Source organism: Halictus rubicundus, chromosome 3 (assembly GCF_050948215.1).
Source record: "Halictus rubicundus isolate RS-2024b chromosome 3, iyHalRubi1_principal, whole genome shotgun sequence".
Taxonomy (NCBI): domain Eukaryota; kingdom Metazoa; phylum Arthropoda; class Insecta; order Hymenoptera; family Halictidae; genus Halictus; species Halictus rubicundus.
Window position 1 is genome coordinate 2,482,645 of NC_135151.1, and position 12,078 is coordinate 2,494,722.

The 12,078-nt window shown below is 40.4% G+C and overlaps 1 protein-coding gene across 1 annotated transcript in view; it reads left to right on the forward strand.

The window, feature by feature from the left end:
* Window positions 1-2,242: 2,242 nt before the first annotated feature.
* Bbg (PDZ domain-containing protein big bang) overlaps window positions 2,243-12,078 on the forward strand; it is a 106,436-nt gene continuing 96,600 nt past the window's right edge. The window contains exon 1 of the mRNA XM_076784771.1: window positions 2,243-2,622. Within this exon, the coding sequence (XP_076640886.1) occupies window positions 2,620-2,622 (3 nt within the window). The 5' untranslated portion in view covers window positions 2,243-2,619. The remainder of the gene's footprint in view (window positions 2,623-12,078) is intronic.

Sequence of the window (12,078 nt, forward strand, 5' to 3'; positions counted from 1 at the left end):
AAAAAATGACAAACGCAAACGATCCTCTGGTTTACCAGCTTGAGTTTGTCGAAAAGACGTTTACGAAGGGTTAATTTGACTGGCGCACTGTGCTGATTAGTGGGGCATATCTCATTACACGTTTATATCACGATGTACGAAAAATTCTTTGGGTAAAACTGCATATTAGGAGGAAATTGATATTATTAATCATTTAACAATCATTTAACAATTACTTTTGTGTATAAATATTGTTAATTTTTTTCAATTTATTAATTTTATTGTTAAATTTCATTTTTTTGTAAATAATTACCATTACATATGCATTAGTAACGAAATTTAGATTTTTGTAAAAAAATTTTGCCATGGCCGCACTCTCTAGAGTGCCAAAAATCGAAAAATATTACATTAACCGTAAATGAGTGTTACAATAATAGTTCTGTGTAATGGAAAGTGCTTACTAAGGTATATGCATTCATTTTAAATTCAACGGTGGTTTTATTTATTAATTGCATATAAAACTTCCAATTAACATATAACAAAAACGGCAAAATGTATCCTGAGATTCATACATATTCGGATATATTACTTATTATAGTTTAAGAATGTTTTGTTTGCAACTAACTGCTACTTTTAATTTTATAAACTTTTTCAGGAGTGTCCACACATTTCCTGCAGGATCTTTATCAATCTTTTTAAATTTATTACTTGTATGGTTAAATTTCATTTTCTGTGAATAATTAACAATACATTTACATTCGTAAACAAGTTTGGATTTTTGTCAAAAAATTTTCCATTTGTCCGCCACAGTCACAGTGCGGAATCTACTGTTCAAAATTTACTGTGTGCAATTCAATTTTCGTGTATATCACGATATGAAATATATTTCTTTTGCAAAAAATGCGTACCAGGATGAAAATTGTTATCAATAATTTCTTAATTTGTTTTTAATATATGTTTTACATCTATTGGAAAAGTAATAAGAATGTAAGGATAGATCGAGAAGTACATATTGAGAATGAGTCGGAATGAGTTAACTACCATGTCAGTTACATATGACTGATAATGATTTTTGACTAGGTTTAGACATTCATTTTTATTGTGACATATCCATATAACCGAATTTTATTAAGATCTTTAGAATTGAAAAGGGTTAAAACAGCATCTCCTATAATAAATTTAAAATTTATAGTTTCGTCTTCATTAATTAAATTACTCTGATTTTGTAAGAATCTCTGGGAATGATATTTGGCACTTAACGTGTTAATTTTGTTTACTACTATTATAATTTGTTCAAGTTTCTTATTATTAATTTTACATATGGTTAATTTATTATTAATTTCGTTTTAACTTTGTTAGTTTTTAAAAATAAATTCTTTTTAATAAAAATTATTAATTTCTTGTTAAATTTATTAACCCGTAGCACTCGAATGGCGACTGTAAGTAAGGCACCACTAAAAATTGCTGTATCATTATTCAAAGTATTTTTTACATTATTAAATTTGTTTGTATTTAATAAATTACTAAACACTTCCGTGTTGTACGAGTAAACTGCACCATTTTCGTATTGTACAACACGAAAAAAAATATATAGGATGGAAATATTCTAGGTCAGAAGAAATGTTTCGTTTTTTTATATTGGTAAATTTAATTTTCTGTGAAGAATTACCTATATACATATGTACATTAATAACCAAATTTAGAGAAGTGCCCAAAAACAGGAAATTTGTCCGCACTGTGTGGCGATGCGAGATCTACGATAGGGCGGCCAGTTATTAAAATTGCCTTTAATTGGTGGTATGTAATGAGCTCGATGTCATCCCTAGATAGCAGATTCGTACGAGAGCAGGGAATCGAATGGGCATCGAGAGCGGAGAGCGGAGCCAGTGGATGGGCGAAGAAGGTTGAGAGAATGGGGGACGCGGGCAGACAGAGAGAGCGTACAGAGAGAACGCGAGAGAGAGAAAGAGAGAGAGAGAGAGAGAGAGAGAGAGAGAGAGAGAGATAGAGAGAGAGAGAGAGAGATAGAGGAGAAGGAAGGAGAGAGGGAGAGGCAGAGAAAGGTGGAAAGAGACAGGGCATGGTGTTTGTAATCAAAGGGGCGATCCGCGGCGCGGCGTGGAAGAAAGTCAGCCTACTGGCGAGCCAGTCCGGCACGGTGCGTTGTCCCGAATGCACGTCGAACCATCGATTTCCGCGTGTGGTGGCCACGTGACCGTGCTCGATCGCCACGCACTCCGTTCCACAGTGTCGGCCGGTTCGGTTCGCCCCTCGATCCTAGATCCTCTCGATCGTCCGATTACCTCGTGCGCGAACAAACGAGCACCGCGAAGCAGCGAGAGATAGCTTGACATAAGTTTCTTTTCTTTTCCTTTTTTTTTTCTCATCTTTGCGAAGACGTGTTTGATACCGCGGCGACGACCATTCTTCTCCGGTGGTATTAGAGAGAGGCTTTATTAACGGTACCCGTAGGTGCGCGCCGAGGTCCAGCTGTGACAACTACCTGGGAGAGGACTGAGAGATATCGGAGATCACGTGGGCAGACCACCGCTGGGATACCTGTTCGCCTCTGCTGGGATAACACGGGACAGACCGGTCCCCGTTCGATTCTTCCGGACGATGAAAACGAGTGGCGAATGAATGGTGAGTACCGGTAATCGGCGTGGGAAGTGGCGCGGGAAGTTTTCCCCGCGAACCAGTCGCTGGAGAAATGCAAATTTTTGGAGTTTACGAGATTAGGATTCAATGGGCGAACAGCCCCTCACAGGAGAAAAAGATTGACCACCTTCTGAGCTTTTTGGCATTTCACTGCTTAAAACGCTTGATCGTTTGACTCTTTGCATTCTACCTTTTGCGGTCCTATGTCGAGCCAGGTTTGACATAAATTCCTGCACTGATACTTGTGTCGTTGGTTCCCGTTACGTTCGTCAATAATGCCACAATTTTACGGTGTGTAGGAAAAACTGTACTATTGCTGAAATGTTCTAAAGGGTCCAGTAAGATTTTCTTAATCATTCTCTTAATCATTAATCATTCACAAGAACCCTTTGCATTCGACTGTCCTCTATGCTCTTAGACCTCGTCGTGAATCTAGTTAGTAATTTGGATGTCCCACTATTTTTTTTCTCCATAGAATCTGTATCAATAATATTCGACGTTGAATCTCATTTAAATAGAGCAGTCGTTTTCTGCGAATAATGAAAAAGGAAATGTGTTCGAAGAGCTTCTCATATTGTCAAAGTTCATCGATTTTTTGGGAAATGAGTGGACCATGTACGAAGGAAATTGTTGAGAGTGAGGGTTAAGTGTAATTTCAAATAGTGGAAAGATTGAAGGAATTTAAGAATATCAAAACATTTCTTACGACTTAATCAATATATTATAGACAGAAATCAATTCTTATTTGGTTCCTACGTCTTGCAATTAATGCACACAATTTTTATTTTGTATAAAGATCCTAGGTGAATCAGCGATTGGGTCAACGAATTATTAGATAAATGAGGTGAATTAGCGAGTGACAGCAGGTGGATACTGTTCGGTGGTAGGATGAATTAACAGGTGGAGCATGTGAACGAAGTGATTCGAGTCGGACTAAACCAGCATTTTGCTGACCAGGGAAGGTCCTAACGAGTCACAGATTGATAAAATCGATAAAAACGTGTTAAGAAATGATCGGTGCGTTGATAGCCAGGTAGATATTGTTCATTAATCAGCTGAATAGTAACAAGTGGAGCAGATGGAGAAGGTGAATTAAGTGGATTAGGTCGGGATCGTGTCTAGACGATGAGAAATGAGGAGCCTCGGTTGTAGACAAATTGTAAATCAATGCTGAAGTTGTGATAGGCAATGACGGGTGTATGCGGACGATAAAGATGACGATAATCCATTGGCTAGACGAATGTTAACCCAACTGATGGCGTGAATGGATTAAGTAGATCGGGTCGACTAGGTCAGACTAACAGATAAAACAGATAGACCGCATAAACCAGGGAAATCACGTAAATCAGATCAAGTAGGATATTCTATCGGAAAGACTCCGTGTTGGACAGATCACAGGTACACACAGAAATTGTGATGATTCAGAGACGTTGTCTTGCGGATGGCAAGGTATACACTGTTTACTAGTCAGACGAATGTCAACCTAACGGGTGGAACAGGTTGGTCAAGTAGATTAAATAGATTAGGTCGGTCTTTGAGATTCTGTTTTGATGCGGACATCAATGGACGTTGAAACTGCGTTGAATAAGGGATAATGAGTACGCTGATGATAAAAATAGAGTGTAATCTTTTTTGCCGATCGGATCAATGCAAGTCTAATCAGATCGGATTTTAGTCCTTTCAAACCGGAGGCTGAAGTATCTCCTGGAATATTTTCGAAAATAACAAAAGCACAAAAACGAAATTACATCGAACGTGTTTCACTTTCTGGAAGCAACAACGCGAAATAAACACAAACTACCATTAGACAGCTGACATTCGTGCAAAATATCTAGAAATCATCCGAGACAATTGTAAGAAACAGAAACGAAGTGAAATTATATTTTCCTTCCTAAGAATTTTAATAAAAATAATGCAACAATATCCTTAAATTCTTCTGTTTTTACAGTTTCGTATTTGACCGATTAATTTTTTTCTTTGAAATTATATTTTCCTTTCTAACAATTTTAATAAGTTGAAAATAATATATATCCTGAAATTCTTCTGTCTTTACAGTTTCGTATTTGACCGATTAATTTTTTTATTATGAACGCGTAAAATTCGCGGTCTATTTATCATATTCTTAGATTGTGAATATTCGATCGCTCAAGATACAGCACGCGAAATCGGCGCGACGTGAAATCAACCTGTTAAACGTGCACCATTCGCAAAAATTAGGGTCAAGTTGAGCCGAATCGAGCAGCACAGGGTCGTCGAATCATGCTCACGGAATCCCGTTTTTTTCATTCTCGACGGTCGAAGCTAGCGTCGCAAAACGCGGGTACTATGATTATTCAACCGGACACGCAATAGTTCTCTCGCGATCTGCCACCTCACTATCGAAGGAACATCCTTGTAATCCGTTTAACGGGACGGCGGATCTACGGCTTCGATGAACGTCATGCTGACATTACATCAAGGGTCCATTAGAAACCGTTGTTGCTAGCTCGGGAGAGCTTGATCGTTCGATCGTCGTCGTCGTCGAGCGAAACCGATCGAGATCGGAAACGTAGAATCTGTTGGGCGGGAACAGAAATTCTGAAGTTTTCTCTTCCCGAACGGTTTTCCAAATTGGTCCCAGACAGCCTTCGCCAGCCGGAGACCACCGCGCGAGAAGTGGGAGTAAAAGGTTGCCGATTGCGAGGGACGACGATGACGACGACGACGACCACGACGACGTTTCCTTCGATCGACAAGAAATCTCTCGCGAAACCAGTTTTCGACGTGGCGCACGCGAAACACACGGGACCTTTGAAAGCTTAGCCGATGGCATTTCGCGGTTTTTATAGGAGCCGGACGCCGTCATTTTCTAGCTCCGAGGTATTCCGAGTCGGTGCATGGATAATTATTCCCGATCCGCGTGAAAGTCAACGAGCCACCTTGCTGCTCGCCTAGGAAGCGACGAATACGCAACGAACCTGCCTAAACGCGGCAAAGAACACCTTTTACCGACATATAGAAACAAGATTTTCAATAAGTTCAATATCCAGGCTACAATGCACCATTTTCGTTTTTTACATTCAGCAATTTTCAACTACGCTGTCGCAGCAATTACTGCACTCAATGTTTCCTTCTGTCTCGACCAGGTTAGGCCATGTTCGAACTGCCATTACTTCCTGAAAAAAAATCGTACAACGATCTACTCGGGCTCGTTTTAAGCGTGATGTTTTCTCTTTCGCAGCTCTGAGTTAATTTTTTTTTACTAAATTGTAACAGTTCGAATATCGACGAATTATCCGTCGAAGATTTAGCAATCCTTTGATTCCGACTACAGCACACAGGTACAGTTAATCGATTGTAAAGATACGTATGTGTAGAGCATCGAAAGATATTCGACGCGTATTTTTCCGTATCCGTTTTCATGTTCAAGGGGTGAAAACAACCCCCTAAGTTCGACTAGCGTACTACCTTAAATAACCACTGATTGCTCCAAGGAATAAATTATCGATATTGAAACTTTTGTAATTTTTTCTGATGAAAATGAACTCAATGTTGCTAAACTAGAGACTTTAAGCTTTACAAGAAGCGTAGATACATCACCGTACGATTTTTTCTCAGGAAGTTACAACAATTTCAACGTCAACCTAATTTGTCATCGCAGATTTAGTTTAGCGTCTATTACGAACATGAATGGGGATGAAGGGAGGCGTTCGAGACGGCAATAATTGTTACACTTTCTGTGAGAATGTAGTGGCAAAAGGTAGAACAACATGTCCATTTAGTTCGCGTTCAGAGAGCTCCGTTACACAACGCTTCCGTGTGCGCACGGGCGTTTTCTAGAGACTCGCGCGAGCGCCGTCCTTGCGAAAGCGCGTCAAATATTAATTCCGCGAGTGAAACAAAAAGTTCCTGCAGTATAATTCGACGCTCCCTATCTCGATGGACTCTTCCTTTCGAGAACTGTATCTTTAAGGTACTTTCCTGGGTCGTTGGACGTGCTCTAGAGTCCCTCGAGCGTTGCGAATTACCTGAACAGCGCTCCGCAATCTTCTGTTCCTCTACAATCAATTTTGCTGAACCTGGTAACTCACTTGTTACCGCGATATTGAAATAATTAACGATCCTTTCGCCTCGCTTTATCACTGGGAATTACAAGACAAGTGTTTCTCATTAGTAGTTATAGACTGTAGGCCGTTATACATTTATAGAACACGCTCTTAAAATAGGAAGAAAACGTTCATAATTTATTTAGTATTTAAGGAACATTTTACACGACCAAATCTATTTTTCCTTTGATCTGGGTTTTAGAAAATTGTCCGTGGAAAAGTCAAAATTTACATAAAAATCCGCAGTTTAATTGCAAGAAAAGAATTTTACGTTTGTCACAAGTCTGTAATGTTTACACTTACCTTGAAGATCAAATGTCGATGAGAAGAGATAGTCTTCTATCTTGACTCGCTCGCTAGCATAATATTTAACACTGTTCTTTTATTGTTGATAATTAATTATAGGGAGGAAGGAACTTAATTTTCGTTTAGAGGAACGAATGTAACAATAAGAGAAATAGTAATCGATCTTAGCTCTTGTTGAGAAGCGTTGAACGACATTCAGCATTGTCCGACTACAACTGGCCATTTTCTACTGTGAACATTTCGTTCGCTCGGTCAATTTAATTCACAAGTTTGAGCGTGAAAGGTACCTCCGCGTTCAGGCCAAGATTTTTAGGAACGCAAAAATAGAAAACGTGTTCGGCCGAAAGTATTAGAACGTGTCTGATCGAAAACAAAATTTGGAGGACGCCCGGTGTCCAGCGAGTGAATCTGGCGACGACTTCCATTCGGATCACCGGGTTCCTCGAATATTTCCAGAGTATCGTAATCGATGAATCTTCACCTGAAAAAAAAATAGAAAGGGCGTTAACCTTTGGTAGCATCTGGTATTTCTCCCAATTGCACAAATTATCCCAGTTGTCTCAAATTAATTTCTATTTTCAATCTCCAAAATTTTTACAATATCCTCTAGACAATTACATTTTCTATTTATCCACCCAGTGACTTACTATACATGGCGCATAAATTACCTAATTCTCCAATTGAAATAAAAAATTTACAACCAACGCTTACTATGTTACCACAAAAAAGCTGAAAAGTGAAATCACTACAATCCTCAATATCAAATCTATTGTACATCGCGTTCTGGTTTCTGTTTCTCGTAATTAACACGGACGGTTTTGATTTTGCATATAGAATTGCTAGCACGATTATGGCAGTCTTGAACAAGGAAAGGGTTAATGCTCGCGTGACGTGGCACGCGCGCCATTAGAGAGCGGGGCGCCGCGAAATTTAGTGGCGTTTTTCAAGCCGAGATGAACGCGCCGAGATTGAAAATAATGAATGGAAACACGCTGTCAAAATCCGTGGAGCGTGTCGGAGAACGGCTCGGTTGCATAAGCCCGGTGCATTGTGGCGTCGCACACCGCTGGGAAAACGCTTGGATTCCAAAAGGTCCGGAGAGCCGCCAGTTAGGCGAGCGTAAACATTTCCGCGCGGAACGCTCGATACTTCCGAATAAGGGCGTCCGCCTTCGTCCTCGTACCCGCCCGTTAAAATACCCGAGCCGCTGTCTCTTTTCCGCGTGCCTAATCGCCTAACCCCAACACGATTATGCCCCTAAACTCCCGAGAGTATTGCACACTCTGCAACAACGCTGCTGAACGTTCGCTAAACTTTTTTCACGAAATATTGCCACTAAACAGTGCCGCTAAACGTTGCCGTTAAACATTGACACCAAAAATATTTCTATTCAAAATTGCCACTCCAAATGATGACTAAACATTGCCATTAAACATTGACACCAAAAATATTGCTATGAACAATTACCACTCGAAATGGCCAATCGAAATGATCATTGAACATTGCCATTAAAAATTGACACCAAAAATATTGCTATTAACAATTGCCACTCGAAATGATCACTAAACATTGCCATTAAAAACTGTCACTGAAAATTGCCACTAAAAATCGTCACTAACAAAATCGCTACGAAGAATTGCCACTAAACATTGCTAAAGAGAACAATTCCGAATTTGAACGTAGCTCAGGGATGGTTTGTTGCCGGAATGTCATTGAACTATTAGCGAAGGAATACCGAGAGGATCGCGCGCCCAGATTCTACCTCGGACCGTTTAAATCGAGAAGGTCGAGCCGAGGATCGCGATTAGAATTCTCATTCCATAGCGCCGCGCTGGTAGAATCGCAAAGACCCAGGGGACTGGTGTAATTTCCAACAAAGTAGTATTTCAAATAAGCCGTAGAACGTCGTCGAATTAAACCTACTCTTTTCCCAGAAGAGTGTCTAAACCATTAAAGTAAGACCGATGAAAGGTCTGATAATTGCAAGAAGGAAAGTAGGTGAATCGCTGAAAATTATTTGAAATTCGGTCTGCTACAGTCGAATGGAAGTGTGTCGATGTAAAGCGCGCCTAAAAGCCGGCTTTAAAAGAATCTACTGGCACTGAACGGAAAAAGATTCGATAGGTTGACTATGGTATCATCATTTTTAAAGTAGTATTTTCTCGTGTGAAATATTCTACCTAATCCCCAGGAAAGATCGAGCCGCGAGATCCAGAGAGGCGATCGAACGGCACTAAAAGTAGAATACGTCGGTTCGAGTTAGACCGTGGCCAGAATGGTGAGAAGTTGTAGCCTGCGGCTCGTGCATACGTGGAGGTAGAGCTTGTAGGTCAGTTTCGAGCGGCTTATCGATGCGGAGCAGGTTCGGCTGTCCCGGTTGTTTGACAAACCGATTACTCGACGATAATCGAGCCATGCATTTATTAGGATGCGGTACAGTTTTGGGTGTCAAGGCGGATAGGCAGTTAGAGGGCTCCCTTCGAGGGCAAACTGTCTCCTATCGCCTGTTAATTTCCTCTCTTTCGAAGCCCTCGATCATAACAACGGCCCTGTATTCGTACACCCATCCCCCGATTTACACTGAAGATAGGTTCCTTAGAAAACTCTGTAAATCGTACATTTTTATACATAAAACGGTGTAAATCGAAAACAAACTAAAATGTGCATAATTCAGTAATTTATTACAACGTAAAAATAACGTAAAAATAATAAAATGACAAAAATATAAAGGGATATGCGTGTAATTCGTTTTACATATAGAAGCAAGAAATATAAATGAGAAAAATTTGACCAAAAATTTCATTACTGTTATCACTTTCGTAGACTATAAAACTTTATACACGCTAATAAGACGGTCGCTTCAGAACAAATGGAATTCAGAGTAGAATGGAATTAAAAAATGACTAGAAATAATATATAAGCGCCAATGTCACCAAGCGAACGAAATTAAAAAATAACTGCAGAAATTTTTTGTTATTTTTTTTTTTAAATCCCATATTTTAAAAACCGTGTAAGTAAAGTGCCGTGTAAATCAGAGGATAGGTGTACGTAGATTCTCCGTTTTTACACTTTTATTCCGCCATACAGGCACGATTTAAAAATAATTTTGTGCCAATCTGTCTGTCCGCAAACTAGAGGAGACTCATCAAGCGTCGACTATCAAAAATCAACTGTCTGATACTAAACGTGTCAGACATCAAGATTGCTAGATTCTGAGACTACAGTGGTACAAAAACAGCAAAATCAAACACATCGCATTCGACGTCTGTACACGTCCTTCGTGAATAGGTTGGACGAAATTTAATTACAGACGTAAGCGCGGCGACAGACGTATTGACACGGACTCGACCGAGGAATGCTCGATTAGGCTCGGCGGCGGCTACCCGTCGATTTGCAAACAAGCACGAGGAAGCGACCGTGGTTTCGCGAGCGTGTTTCAGTAGAGGGACCGTGACTTGCGAAAAAACGCTAGCTGTTTCTGACTGTCAGCGGCCGGGCAGCGCATTCTCGACGGCGGTACTACACTGTCGTTTACGGTAACGAGACGGGACCGTAAGTGCCATTCCACGCGGAAACCAGCTATGGAACTGTCCGGCGAACTCCGTGAGAACCGACATATTGGAGACGATCGGTTTCTTTCTGCTAGTCGCGCGGATAGCTTTCGGAGCGAGCGAAACCGCGATGTCGCGAAACGAAGCGGCCGCTCGCGGAAGAATATATTAATTGCTCCCGTTTCGCGGAAGAATCAGATTGGCCGCGCCGGTATCTCGCGGTCCAATGACTTACTTACTCACTTACTTACTTACTTACTTACATACTTTAGCCGCGTGGCTCGAACAATGCGCGCCGAGCAATTAGCAGACGGCCGCCTGAATTTCCAAGAAAGTGAAGCTAATTGGAGTCTCAAATTCTCTGGCGAACGTGTTCTCGTGGATGAAAAATTGGTTGGATTGTTGTTCTCTGTTGTGACGACTCGCGAATAGACTGCGGATTTTGTGCGTTTATCCGCGAAAATTAGTAGATCGAATACTGATGAACAGTGGAAACATTCAAAGAATTCAACGCTGGGTTTACGGCACGCGTCGAAACGATTAACAGTTTTAATTTACAATTATTCGGATTGTAAACCTGCATCCGTGAAGAATTATTTAACACATTTATCCGTTTGCGTGCGCATTAAATATTTGAATACGCACGTTCCTGTTGTTTTTATAAAGTAATGTAAAATTCTTTGAAAACTTAGTGTTAAAAGTACTGTTCTACTGTTCTCAGCTGTATGCAATTATTAATAAAAAGAAACAAATTTGCAGCCCCTGTATCCTCGCAATTTATACGATTTTTATCTTGCATAAAAATCCAGAATCTATTTATGACTACCTCGAAGGTCTCACGGATATGCTGCGCTCGATTTTTATAGAGATGCGAAGACCGTTATCAAAGTAGATACCGGTTGCCCCCGAATGCATAAAGATTCTCGGCCTGCCGATTAGAAAATGCAGAACGAAGCGAGAAAGATGTTGACATTGCTAACGAGAGACTCGAGGTGCGAGCTTCGATAAGCTGGTTCTAATCGAATGGTGTTAACGGTACTGTATTAATAACAACACAGTTGTACATAAGCGTCCTAGGCACGTAATCTATATGTATATCGTTGCTACTATATCTAGACTACTGTGATGGAACAAGGACGTCGAGACGAGATTCCTGGTTCATGGTGGCGGAAGTATGGTTTCGGGTCACGTGATATCTCGACAGTATAGCGAACAGGTTCGTGGAGTTCGATTTAATTGAGGTAGAAGGATATCGATTTAATTTACATAAGAAAATTTGAAGTAAAAGAGCGTAAGTATACCGGAAAATTGCGAAGTCGATGCACATTTTGAGGGCCCGGAGATTAGAAATTTGCACTACTTGATGTCGAAATCGTCAGAAAATTGCCTGAAGTCGATAAATAGCATGCTGTGTTCATTCAATTATTACGAGAAAAAACGAAAGGGCGTGGGTTCAGGTCTGTTTGGAAAAATATAGCGTCTATGAGAAAATTGCACCA